This window comes from Chelonia mydas, chromosome 8 (genome assembly GCF_015237465.2).
Source record: "Chelonia mydas isolate rCheMyd1 chromosome 8, rCheMyd1.pri.v2, whole genome shotgun sequence".
Lineage (NCBI taxonomy): Eukaryota > Metazoa > Chordata > Testudines > Cheloniidae > Chelonia > Chelonia mydas.
The window spans coordinates 41,300,581-41,322,963 of NC_057854.1; the positions used below are offsets into that span (position 1 = coordinate 41,300,581).

Consider the following 22,383-nt stretch of genomic DNA (forward strand, 5'->3'; position numbering starts at 1 on the left):
TTTGAACCAGGTATGAAAAAGTATCTTCCATACCTAGAAGAAATAATTTGGGATAGGGAATGTTTAGTTAAACACTGTCAGGTTTATTTCTCATTTTGGCTTGTGGATCTCCTCTGTGCTAACCCCAGATGCTTTTGTTTCCTTGTAACCTTTAAGCTGAACCCCCAAGAAAGCTATTTTGGGTGCTTAATTTTTGTAATTGTTTCTTTTAAGATCTAACAAAAGGCCTAAGTTCCAGATGTATTTTCTTTCTTTTTGTTTTTAATAAAATTTACCTTTTTTAAGAACAGGATTGGATTTTTGGTGTCCTAAGAGGTTTGTACATATGCTGTTTGATTAGCTGGGGTTAACAGCTAATTTCGAGTTTAATACAAGCCTGGAGTGACAAGTATTAATTTTTAAAATCCTGGCGGGCCCCCACTTCCTGCACTCAGAGTGACAGAGTGGGGATTCAGCCTTGACAGCAGGATATAAAGCCCTTCTACCCTGTCCATGAAAGGACAGTTACTTATCTTGTAATTCTACCTCTCTGTACGTTCCATTGCTGCAGAATCCCCACTCGCGGGTACCATGTTCAAGCAGGAGAGGGCCTACACACTCCCTTGATCAGCACAAACTTCTTCCATTCTCAATGTCATGGCCTCAGTTCCCCCAAGAATATTTTCTGTCAGTTCCTGAATGCATGTGAAGCAAGAGCTCCCTTCCAAATCCAGCTGTGCACAACTACAGCATGAGAACTGCACAATTTATGGTATCAAGGGCTAAAGAAAAGTGCTGTTTTTTTTTTAAATGCAACCCTTTGCCTTAGTGTATTCTGGGGAGGTGGAAGGACAGGTGAGTGAGAACCCTGTGTGAGCTCTTCACTGAGCAAAGTAAGCTTCCCTTCTTTAAAGGCAAGTTGCCAAAGGAGTCCCACTTTTGGAGAACAAGAAGCTCAAGGGATGCCTAGAAATCCTGCCATGTACACTCTTGCTGCAGTGTGACCAGCTAGGACAGCAGGCCAGCACAGAATAGCAAGACCCTAAAGAATGGTTCATTGTCAAAAGAGAACCAAGACCTCTAACAAACCCTAAAACAACAAGAACCTCCCATGCCTTCAAAGGTATGAGGTGGGGTAAATTCCCTAACAGACCACAAGGCGGATTGTGGACTGAGACCATGGCAGTCTGGGCCACCTTCCCTCAAGGCCCTGATCTGTAGGTTACAGCAGCCAAGAAAGCAAGGAGGCAGTCCCTGGAGCTTTCACTCAGCTCTAAGTCTGCCCAGCTAGTTGGGGTCCAGGAAAGGCTTGGAGATGAGCTCCTTTAAGGGCCCTATTCCATGTAAGACATACCCATAGGGCCTTCCCAATTAAAGTGGGAGGGGGCAGCCTCTCTAGGATGGATGCGTAGAAGTGTCAAGGAGAACGTTAACCAGCTAAGCAGCTATCTGTCCTAGAATGACTCCAGACCACCACCACCTCGCTAGGCCTGTGTCAGGAGGTGCTGTAGTCCAGAGCATGAGCGGAAGGAACAAAGAGTTAACAGGCAATGGCTGCTTCCAAAGGGAGCCAATCAATTTAGGAACAAACACTTAAGTGTCACTCCGAATGCAGCGGAGAAGGGGAAGAGCTCCTGTATAAACTACTGGTCAGAGGGCTTGTCTATGTGAACATTTAATTCACAGCAAGCTGGAGTGTGAATCTACCCCCACACTAGCCTGCCATGGACTAAGTGTTCATGTGGACTCCGCTGATTCGCATGAACAGTTCGTTAGCATGATTTGATTGAGTCTCATTTCAAAGTGGACTAGATCAAAGTGCACTAATAAACTGTTTATGTGCTTCAGCAGGGTCCACGTGGACAGTTACTCTGCGGTAGGCTAGTATGGGTAGAGTCACACCTCAACTTGCCGTAAATAAAATATTCCTGTAGACAAGCTCTGAGGTTGCTGAGACAGGACTATGAACCTCTCAAACCAGACGCTCAACATCTTTGTGAGGTTCTGACTCACTGGCCCGAGTCAGACATGGCTGAGTGGCACCACACCCCATGAAGTCTCTCTTGTGACCTGGACGACTCCTTCAGGGGTGGCAGGAAGCTACAAGGCATGTAACACTCTGAGCCATGCCCAGAGAGCTTTGTCTTGGCAGGAAGCACTGCCGATCTGGAGTATCCAGATGCTGAATGACGCTGTGATCATTCCCTCATTGCTATGGGACCAGTCGCTGACATCTGCAGCTGAACTGAGAGGCAACACGCAGGTAAGTACAGAACTGAAGGGTTGCTCAAATGGTCTCTCACTCCTGGACAGGACCCTTGCTACCAAAGAAATGGAGAACAGGTATACAGGTGCATCTTTTTCTGCTGGACAGAGGACACAGACTGCATGGAACAGCCCAGCACCATGAACTGCCAACTAGCAGCTCCTCCTACAGGTAAATGACAGAGAAATGGCATTTCTCCAGAGACCCACTGTTACCTAGTTCAGAAGCTAGCTACTAAGTGTCTCCAACCCCAGTTCCTGTCTTAAGGAGGGGCCAGCCCACAATACAGCTCACAGCAAATAGTACCATACCCATGGGTAAGGCCCTACCAAATTCACAGTCCATTTTGGTCAATTTCATGGTCATAGGATTTTAAAAACGGTAAATTTCATGATTTCAGCTATTTAAATCTGAAATTTCACACTGTTGTAATTGTAGGGGTCCTGACCCAAAAAGGAGTTGTGCTTGGGGGGTGGTGGGGGGGGACGTCACAAGGTTATTGTAGGTGAGGTTGCAGTACTGCTACTCTTCTGCACTGCTGCTGGTAGCGCTGCCTTCAGAGCAGAGCAGCTGGAGAGCGGCAGCTGCTGGCCGGGAGCCCAGCTCTGAAGGCAGAATTGCAGCCAGCAGCAGCACAGAAGTAAGGGTGGCAATACCATGACCCCTTAAAATAACCCCGTGATTCCCCTGCAACTCCCTTTTGGATCAGGACCCCCATTTTGAGAAACGCTGGTCTCCCCCCATGAAATCTTTATAGTATCGGGTAAAAGCACACAAAAGACCAGATTTCATGGTCTGTGACGCATATTTCATGGCTGTGAATTTGGTAGGGCCCTACCCTTGGGTAGCTCCAGCACAATGAACTGACTTGTGGAGTGAGGGTATCACAATGTGATTATAGATAACAAGTCTGTCACCAGTGCAGCCAACTTCTATGAATCTATGAAACTTCGCAGCAGAACTGGACTGTAGGGAGCTCTGACCCAACTGTGTCGAAAGTGAAAGCTTCAAGAGATCTTCTAGATTAACTCCCTGAGAAAGCACCAATAAATGCTCCCTTCTGCAGCACCGCCTCACACCATGCAAACAGGCAGAGGAAGGCTTTGAATACCACCAGACAGTCACAAGGAGCAGAGCTAGGAACTAAGCTATAATTGAATTGCAATATAGGAATCACAGTCTGAAGCACTGACCTATCAGCCACACAGTGATCCCAGAAGACAGAGGGGTCACTGAGTAAAACAGTGCCTGGAGCCCACTGTTGAGATGCTGGTCCCCCTGGAGTTCTGCCAGTGACCCAGGGCGGCATAGACACACATACTCCTAAAACTTCACCCTGCATGGCATCAGGACATGGAAGAACTTATTGGTCTACTATCCTGAGTCAGTCTCTTGGTGGGGAAGGGGTGCTTCTGCTGCTCCATCAATAGGACAAAAGCATCAAATACCAAGCCTACAACATTCCCAGGTTGAAATCTTCAATGCTTCATCCCACATGGGGCCCCTGCAGACCCCACAATGCGCAGCCCCTTGAACAATGCTGTGGAATGCAACTCCTAATTCCAGAATGCAACCATCTGCGCTTCGCTAAGCAAAGGAAATCAACAATTCTTCCTGTTGGGAAGTTTTCAATACCATGCCCTCCTGGACTCCCACTGCTATCATTCCAAGGAGGCTCTGCCTCCATAATGGTGTCCAAGACGTCAGTGAATCAGGCACCAGGAGCTTTGATGGTGAAGAGCTGCCACTTATCCACTGATTGAAATGGGACCCAGGGCTGAGCTGGCAAGTCAGAGCTGGCAGAAGTGCTGCTTTTCTCCATCTCAGGCTGAGGAGATGCAAGTTCTTTTATTTAGCACTAGCCAGCTAATACTGTTCAGTTGCTTTGTTAACGAGATATGCACTGGCCTAGACCTCTGGAGAGCTTACATAGCTCCTATGTGGTGGTGGCTCAGGGAAGGTGGATTTCTTGCAGCCTGTTTCCTGGTGCTGGAAAGCCTTAGCTCTCTGCTTTCCGTGCTCATCTGAGAGCAGAATCCAACAGAGCTGGGTGCAGTGACCTGGCTCTTAGGGGCTCAACTGACTTCTCCTGTTGAGTCATTACTGTAGCTCAGCCTGGCTGGTATGCAGAGTCAGATGTATCTGTGCTGCCTTCCATTGTCCAGCACTTCAAAGGACATTGTACCACTGCTGTGGCAAGAAAAGCCTCAGCCGGTGAGCACCTCAGAGCACTGGAGAAGTGAGGATGATGCTTTAAATGGTGATAGCTACCAGATGTCTCAGAAGACAGCTCAGGCCTCAGCCCCTGGGCATTTCTCCAGTGGCTCACCACTTTAGAGCCCAGTAACACTGCTGTGATGAAGCGTCTCTGCTGCTTGGTACCAACATGCCAACCTGCCAGAAGGCCTCAGCTGGTGTGCCAGTGTCTTTCCTACATGGACACAATTCAAAAGCCCTGGACCACCGCATGTTCAATGGCACCAACTCATGGGTGAGATGATTACTGGAATACTGCATCCAGTTCTGGTGTCCACACCTCAACAAGGATGCTACAAAATGGAGAAGTTCAGAACAGAGCTACAAGGATAATCTGCGGTCTGGAAAGCCAATTTAACAGTTGTCTAGTTTACTGAAGAAAAGGTTAGCAGATGACTGGATCATGGTCTGCAAGTCCCTATGGCAGGGTGGGCAAACTATGGCCCGTGGGCCGGATCCGGCCCCTTGGGGCTTTGGATCCGGCCCGCGGGATTGCCACCTCCATGGCACCGTACTGCTCTGGGAAGCGGCCACACCACATCCCTGCAGCCCCTGGGGGTTAGGGGGCAGAGAGCCCATCATGAGAACTCTCCAGTGCTGGCTTAGTGCTTGGGCAAATCCACTATCAGTCCAGCCCCTGGCACGCCTTCTCTCTCCCTGCCAGGATTCTCTCAGTCTTAGCCCGGTCACCGCTAAGCCAGCTCCGTCCAGGTTCCAGCTCGCTCAAACGTTGGGACAGTCTCTGGTGTACGCAGACAAAACAGGAGAATTAAGTGTACTGTCAGAAGTGACTGATCCAGACTCAGCCAGGGCTGCCCACATTCCGCATGGTTGGATTGCCCTAGTGTGCCCGCAGCCTGAGTCAGTTGACCTCTGAGACGTCTGTGCTGCAGGTTTTTCAGTGCAGCGTAGATCTACCCTGCGTAGGGAGAAGACTCCTGAGAGCAGCAGGTTCTTTAATTTAGCAGACAAAAGCAGAACAAGATTCTCCAGCTGGAAATGGAAATCAGCAAATTTCAAACTGAAAATATGACAAGAGTTTTGAAACACCTCGGGTGCTGAGCCATTGGAACAACTCACACTGGGGTCTTCTGCACTTGGAGTCTTTAGAGCATGACTAAGTGACAGCCTTCTAAAACGTCTGCTCTAGCGCAACCATATGGCCTGTGTTATCAGGTGGGCAGCCCAGAGCGTCCTAATTGCCTTAAAACGCTGTGAGTCTACACTAGGTCTTACACAGCCCTAGTGCTGTAGTGTTGCAAACAGTCATAGCTTTATCCTTCTGAAGTATGAGCCCAATTTACATATGGAGAACTGGTCACAAAAATTACAAGACTTTTCCAGGGTCACGGAGGAAACCTTCGGCCAGCCACGAACCGAACCTGGATCTTCTGGGTCGCAGTCCAGTGCTTTAACCACAACGCCCTAGTGTCAATGCATCAAAGCTCCTTGCCTTCCCAAAGCCCCGAGTCACAACATGCCTTCATTCTTCCAGGCTCAAGAGCTGTTGCACAGTCTGACTGTAACGCCCTTGGCGGCAGGTGGACAGAAGAGCCATCGAGAGAGCCATCGAGAGCTTGCCGCTATCTTTCAGCAGGAAAGGGCTAAAAATGACCCTGAGATGCAGAAGTTGTACTCTCTACAAGTGAAAGGGGCCCTGGCTCAAGGAGTCTGACAGGCAGATCGTTCCCAGCTAGCTGGGGAGATAAGACTTCAAATGGAACCCAAATCCCTCACGAAACAGGAAAATTGTTAACATACTCCCCAACCAGCCAGGCACTGAGACTGCACAGCTAGAGCAGCTGTCCTCAGCTCAAGGCTGCCAGCTCGAATGAAGCTACTGGCCTGAGCCCTCATAAACCAACGTGTTCTACCAAGGTCTACAAGAATTCTTTGAGGGGGGTCAATAAACATGTGGACAAGGGGGATTCAGTGCATATAGTGTACTTAGATTTTCAGAAAGCCTTTGACAAGATCCCTCACCAAAGGCCTTTAAGCAAGGTAAGCTGTCATGGGATAACAGGGAAAGTCCTCTTATGGATTGGTAGCTGGTTAAAAGTTAGGAATAAATGATCAGTTTTCAGAATGGAGAGAAGTAAATAGGGGGGTCCCCCAGGGGTCTGTACTGGGACCGTCCTATTCAACATATTCATAAACTATCTGGAAAAAGGGGTAAACAGTGAGGTGGCAAAATTTGCAGATGATACAAAACTAGCAAGATTGTGAATTGCTACAAAAGGATCTCTCAAAACTGGGTGACTGGACAACAAAATGGCAGATGAAATTCAATGTTGATAAATGCAAAGTAATGCACACTGGAAAACAATCTCAACTATACGTATAAAACGATGGAGTCTAAATTAGCTGTTACCACTCAAGAAAGAGATCTTGGAGTCATTGTGGATAGTTCTCTGAAAATATCCACTCAATGCAGCGGCAGTCAAAAAAGCGAACAGAATATTGGGAATCATTAAGGAAGATATAGATAATAAGACAGAAAATATCATATTGCCTCTCTATAAATCCATGGTACGCCCACATCTTGAATACTGCATGCAGATGTGGTCGCCGCATCTCAAAAAAAGATATATTGGAATTGGAAAAGGTTCAGAAAAGGGGTATGGATTAGGGGTATGGAACGTATGAGAAGAGATTAATAAGATGGACTTTTCTGCTTGGAAAAGAGATGACTAAGGGGGGATATGATAGAGATCTATAAAATCATGACTGATGTGGAGAAATTACATAAGGAAGTGTTATTTACTCTCTCATAACACAAGAACTAGGGTCACCAAATGAAATAGGCAGCAGGTTTAAAACAAACAAAAGGAAGTATTTTTTCACACAATGCACAGTCAATCTGTGGAACTCTTTGCCAGAGGATGTTGTGAAGGCCAAGACTATAACAGCGTTCAAAAAGAACTAGATAAATTCATGGAGGATAGCTCTGTCAATGGCTATTAGCCAGGATTGGTCAGGGATGGTGTCCCTAGCTCTGTTTGCCAGAAGCTGGGAATGGGTGACAGGGACTGGATCACTCAATGATTACCTGCTCTGTTCATTTGCTCTGGGGCACCTGGAACTGGCCACTGTCAGAAGACAGGATACTGTGCTAGATGGACCTTTGGTCTGACCCAATATGACAGTTTTTATGTTCCAAGGCCGCTCAGAGCTTTGAGAAGTTTCCTCTTCTGTGAGCCTCTCCACCCCACACTTCATGCAGCTCAGGAAAAACTGCAGAGACTCAGCAGAAGCCACTTGCCAGCCCAGAGGTGAGAGGCTCCACACCTGCTAATAATTTACACAGGCACTATTGAATAAGGGGTACAGCTGTGCTGCCTAAAGAGTTAAAGCAGCAGAATGCAAAGACATGTGTGCAGCTCCGGAGGGGACTGGGGGGGACACAGACACTGACAGACATACTGGGGGAGGGCTGGGGGCTGAGGCAGGGTAATTGGACATAACATGGGGAGGGTCAAGACTCCAAAGAGGCAGGAGTGTTCCCGACTTCTCTCCAGCTGGAAGCTTGTGACCCAGGAGTGCAATTTGGTGCAGATGGCCTCTCCATTTCAACTGAAGAGGAAATCACACTGTTGGATCCGAGGGGGCAGTGCTGACTGAGCAACACAGTGACCCCAACATCAGCATGCAGTGTGATTTGCTATGCAGTCCCCAGAAGGAGGACTTGACTCCCACTAGTGCCTGATCCACTGGACCACACTGCTGCCTTCAGTTAGCAGTGTATTGACATTGCTCAGCTGCTAACAAGCTTAATTTGATGAGGCACTAACAGAAACCACTGTCAGACAGCCCCCCACTGCTCTCACACTCAGACAGCCACTCCCCCCCACCACGGTGCTTCAAAAGCCCCGAGATTCATACTCAGGCCTTGTCTACACTCAAAACGCTGTAACTGCGCCGCTGTAGTGCAGTAAAGACATTACCTACGCCCTGATGGGAGGACTTCTCCCACTGATGTAGGTAATCCACCTCTCCAAGACAGTGGGAGAATTCTCCCATTAATGGCTGTGCCCGGGGTTAGTTTGGTTTAACTGCATTGCTCAGGGGTCGTGGATTTTTCACACCCGAGCGATGTAGTTATACCGACCTAATTTACTAGTGTAGACCAGGCCTAAGTGGGGAACAAGGTAACCTATCTGCTTACCCTGGCATCTAGAGCGCAAGACTACCCGAAAGGGCTTTTCCTAGTACCCATAACAGGCACATATTACTGGTTACCCTTCTTCTTTGTTCCCCAAGATGGTCAGTAAATGCTGGTTTTGTCTAAGTTAAGCAGAATCAGTGAGAAGCACCTGCCTGCCCTTCTGGAGGGAGACCAACGCTCTGTGGCCTCCAGCTGGGGAGACAGGCCATGGTCGGACCCTGTGCATGGGGTGAAGCATGGGCAAAGCTTGAAGCAGCTGTGTTGCAGAGGACTGGTGGCTGCTATCAGGTACAAAAGACCAACCCAGGGAGAATAAGTGAAGAAAACCTGAGGGGCAAAACAATTCCAGCTGGACACATGGGCTCCTTGCCCTGGATGTTAGAAGCCTGAGGTGGATGGAACTACACAACTTACCAAAGGGAATGCTGAAGAAGGGGCTGCACAGAGCCTTTGCAGCTGTAGCTCTTTTTGCTTGGTCGCCATGAAGCATGCTAGAAGACAAAGGGAGACGTTAAGTTTTTGTACACAGCAGCCCCACAGTAAAGGCAGTGATGAGATCTGCATTTCAAGTGAGGCTGGAACCTTACATACAAACCCCACAGCATGTCTTCCCCCTTACAACACTCTCACACGTGGGATTTCTGTGCACTTTCTTTTGTCCATAGAGTGAGAATTTAGGTGTTACAAACCCCTTAAAGGGCTTCTTACAGGAGTGTTTGGTGAGTAACTTTTCCAGACTCCTCTACCAAAATTGAGTTTGGAAAGTGACATTTAGATTTTAGCACAGGCCCACGCTAATGAGTGGTTTCATTTATATAATCAGTTATAACCATTTCTAGCTACAGGTCCATGATCGAATATTCTCCTACAGATGCTGCCCTATGGCTGCTCCAGAGTCTACCCTTTCACAGTGAGATGCTGGTCTCTGAAAAGCCTCTGCACATTCCCATTTATGGGATGGCAGGCGACCGTGCCACGGTGACCTAGAACCTTCTGGGAAAGCTGTGATCATTGGGGCTCACAACACTGGATGCTCAGGGACAAACTTCTATCCCCTCTCCCAGCCTCCATATTTATGTCCTCTTCCCCATGGGAGTTCTGACTCCCCTGCTGCTAGTGGGGGAAGCTCTGAGCAGCAGCTAAGTGACTGGAGCTCTATTGAAGCCCACCAGGTGGTCAAGTCAGTTTCTTTGCTGCTAGAGTTATTCATTTACTCTGCTGTTACTTGGGAAATATCTGAGCAGCAGCAGCGCTGAGCCCTCTCCTCTACTGACTTAGGATATGCAGATGCTCCTATTTGGACCTTACCTGGACCTGACATCACAGGGGGAAGGCATTTTTCCAAACATGTTTCATCTACTGGCTTAAAGAGATGCTGCCAAAGCCTCATCACCATCGACATTTTTATACCAGTTCCCCATCATCCCATTTCCTGGATGGCAACAATGGGAGTGCTAGCACAGGCAGGCCACCAATGTTCTCTGCACTCACTATGTGCAGCCCTGCTCACACAGTAGTTAGAATACCAGGAGTCAGGCACTCCTGGAGCTGCACTGCCAGCACAACCGTGGGAAAGTTTCAGGAGAGTAGGTAGCCTAGGCGAGGACTGCAAGACTCCTCGGTATCTGAATGCAAGACAAACCTTTACAAGTAGAACAGTACTGCTTGGATCAGCATACATGTGTCTCAGAGTAACATGTAACACATTTGCTATTTGCAATATACCTCTTGATAAGGTCTCTGAGGTGATAGGCTGGGATGGCTGAATTTACCACACCTTCACTGGCAAAAATGTGATCAATGATGGCAGAACTGTTTGTCTGGAAAGCAAAGGCAGCCAGGGTTAGAAGAAAAATAAAATCCTGGGGTGAACATTCACCAAAACACTGAGACTGAGGAGGCATTTCCTATGGGTAGAGGCCTCCCAAATTCATGGTCCATTTTGGTCAATTTCATGGCTAGAGGGTTTTAAAATTGGTCAATTTCACAATTTCAGATGTTTATATCTGAAATTTCTTGTTGTTGTAACCATGGGCGTCCGGACCTAAAAGGGGATTGGGGGGGAGGAGAGGGGTTGTCGCAAAGCTGTTGTAGGAAGGTCATAGGATTGCCACCCTCATTTCTGTGCTACCTGCAGAGCTGGGCTTTGAAGGCAGCAGCCCCGGGGGTTCCTGCAGCAGGAGGAGGCTCCCAGAAGTGGAGGCAAGTCTGATCTCCCTGTGCTAGTGGGAGCACCCCAGCCAGGGCTACTAGAGGCTAGCACTGGCCAGTCGCGGATTAAAGCATGGGTTCTGGCCATTTGGGCACCCTGAGCCAAAGGGAGGGGGGCAAGCACCAGCACGCTGAGCCACGGGGGGTGGAAGCCCCGAGTCCAGCTACACAGCTGCTGCAGCACAGAAGTGAGGGTGTACCACACACACTTCTGTGCTGCCTTTGGAGGTAGGTCTGATCTCCCCACTGAGAGAAGCTGTGCAGGGGAAGGACCAAGTCCTGTCCCTTCCCAGGCCAGCCTGGACTAGCAGTTAGGAGCCTCCAGCTGGGACGCTTCCAGTGGCACGGGGAGATCAGATTTTACAGGGAAGGGCTTATTTCACCATCTGTGACACATTTTTCAGTTCTTTACTGGGAGTCTGACTGATGCCTACTGCCAAGAGAGGAGCTGGAAATAAAAGTGACCATTTCAGAGCAGAAATGTGGAGTCAGTCAGACATGCCTTGCAGCCCTCTCCCATCCTCAGCACACTTCTAGAGTTAATAAACAGCCCTACATTGTGAGAGTCGCACTAAAAGCCAGAGAAAGTTACTGCTTTGTCACCATGCCACTGAATTAGTTGGCAGAAACTTAACTGATCTATTTCATTTTCCATTCTGGTGTTACACCAAAGCCGGCAGTCTTACAAACAGAGCTAAGATGTACGCTAAGTCTACACTACAGAGTTTTGTCGACAAAAGTGATGCCGCTCTAATTAAGCTGCTGTTGCATATCCATACTATGCTCCTTGTGTCAGTGGAGCGCATCCACACTAGCAGTTCTTGCATTGACATAGAGCAGTGCACTGTGGGTAGCTATCCCTCTGTGCAACTGGCTGCAGGGTGCTTTGGGAAGGGTTTGCAATGCCTCCTGGGGCAGGTACAGCACCATATGATGCAGGTTCCTTGGGCATCCTACTAGATTGGCAGCCGCTTTTCAACTGAAATGTGTCTGTGGGTGGCGGGGACAGTGTGTGACAGGGTGTGTAAGTTCACACAGCTGCCAGAAGCAACCAGTCCTGATGCAGGGGGACATCCCCGACATCAGCCCTCGTCTCCCTCCCTTGCTCTTCACAGCAGTCTCTTTCTCTCACATGCACTCACACACACGCCCCTGCCTCTGTGTGTAGTGTGGGAGACAGCAGCATTCTATGTTAATAATTTTCTCTTTGTTGCAGGCATGTTCAGCTGTCAGAACTTCCTGTAGTTTTGAAAAGGGAACGGTGTATGCCTGTACAGCAGTCGAGTTCAAAATAGTGAACAGAGCAGTCACAGCGGGCATTGTGGGATACTGGGGGAGGCTAGTTCGGGTGATATAATGAACAGCAGCGTCTACACTGACGCTTTGTTGCTTTAAGTTTGCCACAAAAAGCTCTCTGCCTTTCGTCCAAGTGGTTTGATTTTGTCACCAAAACTGAAGAGTTTTGTTGCCAAAAGTGGCATTGCAGTGTGTACACCTTTGCTGTTTAGTTGCCAAAAGCTACCTTTTGGCAACAAAATTCTGCAGTTTAGACAAGACTCTAGGCTTCCAACACAGTCCTGGAGCCTTAGCATTTCACCCGTCCCGCAGTGCGAATTCAGGTCCCAAAAAAGACATCCCCATCCTGTGGACAGGCGCAATTTTAGTGCTTCAGAACAGCAACTCCCAAGAAGGCTGAAGAAAGAACTAAAGGGATGGTTTCAGTGCATTTTCTGGGCATTGGGAATAGCATCATATAAGCAGGATAAAACAAGGGAGCACAAGCTCCTCCAGCATGAACAATGACTCCTGGATTTGGGGATCCAAAGAGCAGTTTTTCCTCACCTTCCATTCCTGAGATTGGACAGTATGTTTCAGTTTCATTCCTGAGAACATTTCCAGTAAAACGATTCCTAGACTCCACAGATCTACAGCAGAGGTACATTCTGTTTCACTCTGGAGCCCCGCCTGAGCCAGGCAGTTCTGCAGCTCTGCCTCTGGAGCCCGATACCCGTCTGTCTGAATGTATTTCACATCCTAAGGAAAATCAAACATATGCTACTAGAACCAGAATTCAGCCAATTCCCCAATCACTCGCCCCCGCCCCTTTATACCAGCTTCCAGAGTCCTTTCCAGAAAGGCAGCTTAACAAAAACTTGCTAAATCTCCAGGTGTTAAACAGCCAGCCAAGTTTAGAAAGTTCAGTCTGTTTTGGTAGCCCAGCCAGCAGTTTGGTGAGACACTTGAAAAGAGAACCACCTCTCAGTAAGAAAACTAGTGGCTCATTTTCACATGAATTATTTCTATTGGAGAGGAAAGTGAAAGGCAGAGCACCAATATCAATGCAAACAGTGTCATCCTAGACCAGCTCAATGATCCATCTGAACAAGTATCCAGTCTCTTGCCAGGGAGAATTCTAGATGCTTCAGAGTAAGGTGTCAAGTCCGCATAATGCTCCTCCAAAAACTAATAGAAAAGCACAGGGAGGACTTCTGGGCCTAGCTCACGATCAGCTTAAGTCATAGTGCAGAGAGGATTGATAAAGACTTCTGTTCAAATACAAGGATTTAGCTTTAAATATTTAACAGACATCTGTAATATGCAGGCAGGGAACTTAAATATACTTTCCCCCCACCTCTCCTCTTCCCCGCAGTCAGAAAATCTGTAGCAATCAATTCCCGCTCAGCAGTGAAAGCTCCACTTTTTGCTACTGAAGAGAAAGTAAAATGCCTATAGGCTGCCTGTTCAAAGAAAAGAGAAGGTAGCAGCAGAGGAAATAAACTAAATGCCTCCTTGCTTTTATAGGGGCTGCTCAGGAGCATCGTTTTAGAGTCAAGCCAGGGCATTACAGCAGAAGAGAGGAGTTTGAAACTAAATTCTCCAGGCAAAGTGTGGAGCCAGCCAACCTTACCAGGAACCCATTCCAAGAGAATTCATTTCAATTCAACTAGTTGACTGTACATCTCTTGCAGATTTATTCTCACAAAGTGCCTTGTAAACTTCAAACTGACATATGAACTGTATAAAAGAATCTCTTCACCCACCACTAAGTGCAGACAGGTTGAAGCAAAAACACAGCCAAGGTTTAACCACCCAACTAAACAGCATCTTAGGGCAGAAAGAGAACAGTGGCTAGCTAAAACCAAGAGGATATAGGACAAATATAATCCCCAAATCTGGAATTTAGCCACCCCTGCCATCGGGAAGAGCCAAGATTTCTGGTAACCACAAGTGGTCAAGACCTCATTTTACCAGAGAACCTCTCCAAAAGCCTAGCACCCCCTAGCTTTAAGTGATAGATAAAGAGATATTTTTATTAAAAGAGGAGATCTTGTCAAAGAGGCCCAAGAGTCAGAACTGAGGAAATTAAAAATCACAGACAAGCAGCCCTAGTGGTCACAGAAGGCATTTACGCACATAAACAACGGTGGAAAAAGGACAAGCCAGCTTCAGTCTGTTTCCATGGCAAGACTTAAGGTTATTCAGGTCAGCCTGGATGGCTCCCAAAACCAGGAAATCCAGCTCAACAGAAAGGCCCAAATACAAGAAGCGAATTAAGATGGTTAAGAGGGAATTAGCAGAGCAAACAGACAAGGACAGGAAAACCTCAACACATTCTGCTAGGCAGAGTAACAAGTCACTAGCACAGCATGGCACACAGCCACAGGTCCCGAAAGCACTTCAGAGCAGATTGGCCATGCCGCTAACTAAAATATGCTCATTAAAATCAGCTACTGTACCAGAGAGCTCAAAGGTAGCAAATCAAATGGATGACCTTGGCAATCACAGACCAGTGAGCCTTGCTTTCAGTATCAGGCCAAGTGGTTGAAATAGCTGAATCATAGAACATCTAGATGAACAGGATACAACAGGGACAAACCAGCAACCACTTCTGAAAAGAAAATCATGCCTGTCTTGTCTACTTCAATTCTTAGTGGGTGTCAGCCACACCGTGGATGAATGAGAACCAGCTGACAGGTGATATGGACTTCAAAACCCCTCTGATAGACCCCTCAGAGGAGGCTATTAAGGAAACTAAGTAGTCCTGGATGAGAGGTAAATTAGTGTCATATGTTAACAGTGAGGTGTTCTACAGCTTCTTAGGAGGACTAGTGCTGTTTAACACATGAATGGTCCAGAAAAGGGGCTGCCCAGGAAGATGACAAGATTTACAGATGACAGCATGGTTTAAGTTAGCTGAGACATGTAAAGCCTGAAGCACCAAAGAGGGTCTAACAGAGCTGGCTGAATGGAGGCTGCATGGTTGCAGATGAAAGTCAGTGGTGATAAATGCATGGTAGTGCACATCAGGATAAATAATCTGAACTGTCCATACACTGGGGGCAGGGGTGGGCGGGCTCCGTATTGATGCTAGTCGTATGGAAAAGGAACCAGGGCATCCTTGCAGAGAGCTCAATGAAAATCTGCTCTATGTGAAGCGGCAGTCAAAAGATCAAACAGAACACAAGGATTCATTAATAGCATCACCCTATCTTGGAAGGAACTAAAAGAAAAAGAGGTCAAAAGATGGGTGAAAACTGAGTGACAGTGAGATTTTCATAGGAGGAGAGGACTGAAAGATGAAGGTTGTTAAGGAAGAGGTGAATAAAAGGGACATAGGTAATGGTCGTCACAGGCACGAACCTTTTGTTGGTGCCAGTGGGTGCTCGCACCCCCCCCGCCCCCAGCCCTGCCCCGACTCCACCCCCTCCCTGCCCCTATTAGACCTCTCCCCAAATCCACACCCCAGCCCCGCCTCTTCCCCCAGTGCACTGCATTCCTCCTCCTCCCGCCTCCTTCCCAGCACTTGCCACGCGAAACAGCTGTTTCGCGGCGCAAGCGTTGGGAGAGAGGGGGAGAAGCAGGACGCAGCGGCGCGCTCAGGGGAGGAGGCAGAGCGGAGGCGAGCTGGGACGGGGAGCTGCCGGTGAGTGCAGCACATGCACCAATTTTTCCCCGGGGGTGCTCCAGCCCTGGAGCACCCACAGAGTCAGCGCCTATAAGGAATGCTAGAGGAGAGCCTGTAGATTTGTGCGCTCATTTATCCTCTTGCACAATACAAGAACAAGGAACTGTCAGCGAAACTGAAAAGCAACACAGTTAAAAAGGGCATTTAAACCCAATGTTTAATCACCCTGAGGAATACACAGCCACGAGGTATCAAAAGACTAAAATCAAGAGAAGGATTAGACATTTACATGGATAATGGGAACATCTGCATTCTGTTAGACGAGATACAAGCTCATGTTCCAGGGCATAGGCCAGGCACTAGCTATCTGGGCTTAGGAAGGAACTGACCCTAGGGACCGACTACTTCCTAGCTGCACCTTCCTCTGAAGCATCTGGTTATTGGTCACAATATGGACCACTGGTCCGACTGGGTCTGCAATCCCTACATTCCTACCGAACTGGACCATTGGCCCAGTAGTGATCCACAGAGACGGGTAACCCCTAAAGAGTCACCGTCCCCTCAATGTTCCCAGCCAAGCAAATCCACATAGCTGCAGAGAGTTGGCAGGAGCACAGCACAATGACGTGAAACAGAATTAAGTGCTCCTATAAACAGCGTTCCAAACCTGATTCCCCTCTTTGAAGCTAAGCCCAAAGTCAATGAGTTTAAAGCACTCCTCCTCTGCGCTCCAAAGAATGTTGCGTGGCTTGAGGTCTGCATGCACATAGCCTTTGTGGTGAAGGAAAGACAGGGCCTCTAGCACATCACGGGCACAGTGTTGGATCATCCACATGGAGCAGCCCTGATGGCTGGAGTAGAGAAGCAGCTCTGACACGCTGATGTCCAGCAGCTCCAGCAGGAGGCAGCGAGAAGGGCCATTCGCAGAGAAGTGGTTGGTGAACACACCGTACAGCGTCACTGGAATCAGACAAGGGCAAAGCTGGTGAATTCAAAGTGACTCTGAGTTGCGCATCATACCCGTTCCACTTCCCTTTAGATCAGTGAGGGAGCGTACAGAGGCTGAAAGCACAGAACGTGCATCAGAGCGCGTCCCATTGTAAGTTCCAAATCCCAACACAGCAGAATGGCACTGTTCTGTGAGAGAGGCTCCCTGCAGCTGTCTGGAATGGGTACTGGGGAGGGAAGAGTCACCTTATGGTTAAGCACTGGACTTAAGCCAGATTGTGTGACCTTGGGCAAGTCACTTAGTCTAGCCAGAGTCTCAGTTTCCCATCTGTAGAAAAGAGCCAATTCTGCATTTCTCCCCCCATCATGTCCATTCCCACTGTAAGCTTTCTGGGAAAGGTTTCTCACTATGTGTCCATGTAGCACCAGCCCTGATGGGAGCTGGGCCTCTAGGAGCTACAGTAAACAGTTAAGTCAAGAGACTCAATGACCGATTGAAGGTGTAACCTACCAGGAGCGTGGTTACTCAAACGCAGCCTCATTGCAGAGGAGCCTGCAAGCCTAGGGAAGCGGGGGGGCACCATGCCTAGCGGGCAGAGGAATGGCCAGTAAAGAAGGGGCTGGGGCAGTCCCCCAGCCTGTCTGAGGAGGAGAGGCTTGGGTGGCTGGGCAGCATGCCCAGGAGAGAAGGCCTCCAAGCAGCAGGGGAACACAACAAGAGCAGGAAAGGGAGGGGCCCAAAGAGCAGAAGCAGACCCTGAGGCAGACATATTCCAGTGAGGCACCTAGATAAGACATTCCATACTCTCCCAGTTGTACTGCCCACATGTGCAACTGCGGGAGGTGCTGCTGGGATGAGGTGCGACTCTGCATGGGGGTGCGGGGGAAGAGAGGGAGAGGCCCTCTTCCGCACACACGGTTCCACGCCGCCCCAACCTTGTCATTCCCACACTGGAGCACGACCCCGTGGGCTCCAAGCACGTGGCTGAATGTGCAGGAGATGCAGGGATGGGCTCAGGGCCCCACAGACCAACAGCTTTTCATTCTACTCATAAGGATCAGGCTCCCCTCCATGCCCCACAGTGTCTGAGCACCTCCTGCCCTGGGCAAGTGGCTTGGTGGTAAATCCCTAGCGCTGTCATGCAGACTTGGGTTACCATCATTTTAATTCAAACCTGCTTTGCAGCACAGCTCCCGCCTGGTCTGAGGGCAGCTCAGCTGGACCTGGAAAACCCCCAGTACAGACAGTCCTCTGATGCCTGCCTCTCCCCACACAGGACACCTGCCCTGCCATGGCTGGGAGGGGAAGAGGGAACGGGCTGGTTTTGGAGCATACAGAGCCAGCCTGCTAACCCTTTTCTTGCTACAGTTGCACTTTGGACTCCAAGCAAGGAGCCAGCAGATTATTCAAAACTCCTACTGGTTCTACCAATGGTTGGATGCACACTTCAGCACTCTTCCCTTCCTCCACGCAGCACAGGGAGGCAGGGCATAGCAGCCTGCAGCAGCCATATAGGTGGCACCTGGTGTCAGGGCAGACCCTCCTCCACATCAATCTGCCAGATGCTGCAGGAAGAAAAGCCGTAGAACACAGGAGGGTACAAAGTGCCCTCCAGCTCCCACCCTGGCCCAAAGCACAGCCTGCCCACATGGAGAGCTGGGGCCGGTAACTGGAGGTTGTGGGGTGGGCTGTCCTTGGTCTGACCTGATTACCACTGCTGCAGTGGGGGAGTTGTGCAGAGGGAGTTCCCATGCCTAGTGCTGCAGGGGGCTGGTCGGTAGCCCTAGGGGGTGACCCTGGCACAGTTCCTCAGGCTGCCATGGGAAGTGCATATATCCAGTTCCCAAGGAAGGGGTCCCAGCCCATTTCCAACATTGCAGTGGGGGCCCCAACAGGATGTCGCTGGGACAGGGACGGTGGAATCCCCTTCCTGGCTCAGGAGAGTTTCGGTTATAGATGTTGCTGGGAGAGAGGGGCTATGGGCCCCTAACACAGCCTGGGGGAGGTCCCAGTTACCAGCACTGTGGAGGGGGATGGGAAGCATGGCCAGGCCAGGGGTGAGGGGGAGCCAGGGTCCCTGTCATTGCTGTCGAGGGGTCCTGGCTCTTGATGCTGCAGTTGGGGTGTGTCTCGGCTTGGTGAGAGATCCCAGGGAATTGAGGGGGGTCCGGGTTACTTGTGTTGCGATAGTGGGGGAGATCTCTGTCCCAGAGCAGTAGGGTCCTGGCTCCTGATACTGCAGTGAAGGATCAAAGACCGGAGGGGGACGGGACGGAGGGGACTCTTGGTTGCCCATGTTGCAATGGGGGAGTGGCAGTCTCTATCTTGGGGAGGTCCCAGTCCATGTAGGGGGTCCCAGTTACCTCACGATGCAGCCAGAGGGGTCCTGTTCCAATTACTGACATTATAGCTGGAGATAAAGCGCCGCTGGCCTGGCGGTATGGGGTTGTGAGCTGGTGAGGGAGGTGGTCCTGGTTACCAAATGCTGTTGAAGGGTCGTAGTCCCTGATGTTATGGGGAGGGGTCCAGGCTTGGTGGGGGTACTGGCCCTGTCACCGATACTGTGGTGGTGGGGGGTGGAGGTGGGGGTTCCAGCCCAGTTGGACTGGCCCAGTTACTGATGTTGCAGCATGTGGAGAGGAGGATGTGCTGTGGTGGTGCAGGGGGAAGGGCAGTGCTGGCAGGGGCCAGGGTCTCTGTTACTGATGCCGTGGGGGGGCAGAGAGAGGGGAGCCAGGGCTAGCAGGGGCCAGGGTCCCCATTACATGCCGTGGGCAGTGGGGGCAGGAAGACGGGGACCAGGGCTGGCATAGGCCAGGGTCCCCATTACTGATGCTGTGGAGGGGCAGGGAGAGGGGGGCCAGGGTCCCGGTTACTGATGCAATGGGGATGCAGGAAGAGGGGGGCCAGGGCTGGCAGGGTCCCCGTTACTGATGTTGTGGAGTGGGGTTGGGGGATCCCGGTTACTGATGCTGTGCTGGCCTGTGGGGTTCGGGTCCACAAAGCAGCAGGGACCCCAGTTACTGATATTGCAGTAGGGACAGGGGGCTCTGTCCCGGAGGGTGGGGTACCACAGTTAGCAGTATTCTGGGGGGATTGGCATGCAAGGGTCCTGAATCCTGATCACTGATGTTGTGGGGGAGGAAAAGGGGGTCCTGTCCCAGCCCTGTCCTGGTTACTGGGGGTGGAACTAGTGGGCCCAAGAGGGTTTTAGCCCAGGGGACTAGCAGGGGTTCTGATTACCAATTCTGCATAGGGTCCCAGCTGGAGGTGCTGGGGGGTGGGTCTGAGCCCAGTAACTGAAGTTGTGGGGGTGGAAGTATGGGGGGGCCAGGAGGTCAATGGTGGAATCCTGGATGTTGTGGGGATTAGGAGGAGTGGTCCTATCCGGTCCCAGTTACTGGGGTCGGGGAGTATAAGGGCGGGGTCCAGGTTGTGGGATTCAGGGAGGGACCTGGTTACAAATGTTGCAGGAGAGTCCAGGGATGCAGGAGGCCCCAGCTGGTCCTGGTTGCTATGAGTGGGGTCCCGGTCTGAGGAGGTCCTGGTTATCCATGTTGCGTGGGGGATCCTGGTTACGGATGTTGTGGAAAGGGTCATGACCAGGGAGGCCTGGCTTGTAGGGAGTGTTGGGGGTCCTGATTACTGATGTGTGTATGTGGGGGGGTCCTGGCCTGGGAGAGGGATGCCGAGGTCTTGGTTACCTGTGCTGCATGGGGGTCCTGTTTGAATCCCAGTTACTCAGGGGTCATGGTCAGAGAGTTCAGGGGGAACCTGGTTACTGGTGTTGCTGGGGGAGCGTGGGGCTTGTCTCAGCAAAACCCGTTACTGATGTTGAGGGGGTGGGTGGGAAGGTCCCATTACCGATGTTGCGGCGGGGTGTAGGTTGGGGGGGATCCCGTTACCTATGTTGCAGTGGGGGGGTAGGTTGGGGGATCCCGTTACTGATGCTGCGGTGGGGGGTTCCCCTTACTGATCTTGTGGTGGCAGGAGTAGGATGGGGGATCACGTTACCGATGCTGCAGTGGGGGGAGTAGGATGGGGGATCCCATTACCGATGCTGTGGGAGATGGTGGGGTAGGGATCCTGTTACCGATGTTGCAGAGGGTAGGATGGGGGGGGTCTCGTTACCAATGTTGCAGGGGGGGATCCCGTTACCGATGCTGCAATGGATGGGGTAGGTTGGGGGGTCCCATTACCTATGTGGGGCTGTCCCGTTACCGATGTTGCAGGAGGATCCCGTTACCGATGCTACGGTGGCGGGATCCTGTTACCAATGCTGTGATGGACGGGGTAGGGTGGGGGGGTCCCATTACCGATGCTGCGGTGAGGTGCGTGTGGGGGGGTAGGGATCCCGTTTCCGATGCTGCGGTGGGTTAGGATGGGGGGTCCCGTTTCCGATGCTGCGGAGGATGTGTGTGTGCGGGGGGGGTAGGGATCCCGTTGCCGATGCTGCGGGGGGAGGGGGGGATACGGGGGACCCATTACCGATGCTGCGGGGGGAGGGGGGGATACGGGGGGGTCCCGTTACCGATGTTGCGGTGGCCCCGCAGCTGCTCCAGCGCGGCGCGCTCCTTGCCGAAGCCGTAGTCCGGGGCGCTGCGGGCGGCAGGCCCGGGCCGCGCCGGAGGCACAAACTCCTTGACGGCGCCGAGCGGGGCGCGCGGGTCCCCGCAGCAGCGCACGCGGAAGACGGAGGCGGAGGCGCCGCTGCCGAGCTGGGCCTGCACCTGCCACAGGCGGCCCAGCGCCTCCAGCAGCGGGACCCCGGCCATCGCCTCAGCGCCCGCCGGGAACGAGCCGGAACTCCGCCCCCGCCAACGGACCAGCCCTGCCTCCCTGGCCCCGCCCCCAGGACTCCGCCCCACTGGCCCCGCCCCCTGTCAGACCCTATCGATACCTCCCACTGGGCCTGCCGCGCCCTCGCCGGAGCGTGTAGGCTGCCGGCTCGCGCGGTGCGCGCAGACTGTTTGGCCTGAGGGCTAGATCGGGTTTCCAAAATTGTATGGAGGGCCGGCTAGGGGGCAAGGGGCAGGGAGTTGGATAGAGGGCAGGGCCCTGGCCCCGCCTCCTGTCCGACGCTTCCGCTTCTTGCTCCCTGACGGCCCCCCTGGGACTCCTGCCCCACCCAACCCCCCCCGTCCCCTGAGGGCCCCCCGCGCCCCATCCAACCCCCCTCCTTCCTGACCGCCCCCCCTCGATACCCCTGCCCTATCCAACCCCCTGTTCCTCGCCCTGTGACCGCCCCGACCCCATCCACACCCCCGCCCCCTCCCACAACTGCCCTGCCCTCTATCCAACCCCCCCCCCGCTCCCTGCCCCAACTGCCCTGCCTTCTATCCAACCCCCCCCAGCTCCCTGCCCCAACTGCCCTGTCCTCTATCCAACCCCCCCCCCGCTCCCTGCCTCAACTGCCCTGCCCTCTATCCAACCCCCCCCCGCGCTCCCTGCCTCAACTGCCCTGCCCTCTATCCAACCCCCCCCCCCCGCTCCCTGCCTCAACTGCCCTGCCCTCTATCCAACCCCCCCCCCCCCCGGCTCCCTGCCTCAACTGCCCTGCCCTCTATCCAACCCCCCGCCGCTCCCTGCCCCCAACTGCCCCTGCCCTCTATCCAACACCCCTTCCCCGCCCCTTGCCCCCTTACCGCACT

At 51.6% G+C, this 22,383-nt stretch overlaps 1 protein-coding gene across 5 annotated transcripts in view; it reads right to left on the reverse strand.

The window, feature by feature from the left end:
- UHMK1 (U2AF homology motif kinase 1) overlaps positions 1–21,548 on the reverse strand; it is a 42,907-nt gene extending 21,359 nt beyond the window's left edge. For 3 of the 5 annotated variants that reach the window (XR_005226411.2, XM_037906268.2, XM_043521575.1), the window contains exons 1-5: positions 21,264–21,538; positions 16,451–16,743; positions 12,720–12,911; positions 10,392–10,486; positions 9,081–9,157 (exon numbers count right to left, since the gene is read on the reverse strand). Coding sequence is in view for 4 of the 5 variants with exons in the window: in XM_037906268.2 (XP_037762196.1) it covers positions 9,081–9,157; positions 10,392–10,486; positions 12,720–12,911; positions 16,451–16,743; positions 21,264–21,507 (901 nt within the window). In the remaining variant the exon portion in view is untranslated. Of the gene's footprint in view, positions 1–9,080; positions 9,158–10,391; positions 10,487–12,719; positions 12,912–16,450; positions 16,744–21,263 lie in introns of all 5 variants that reach the window. The other 2 variants (XM_037906267.2, XM_037906269.2) reach the window with 2 other exon arrangements.
- Positions 21,549–22,383: the final 835 nt, after the last annotated feature.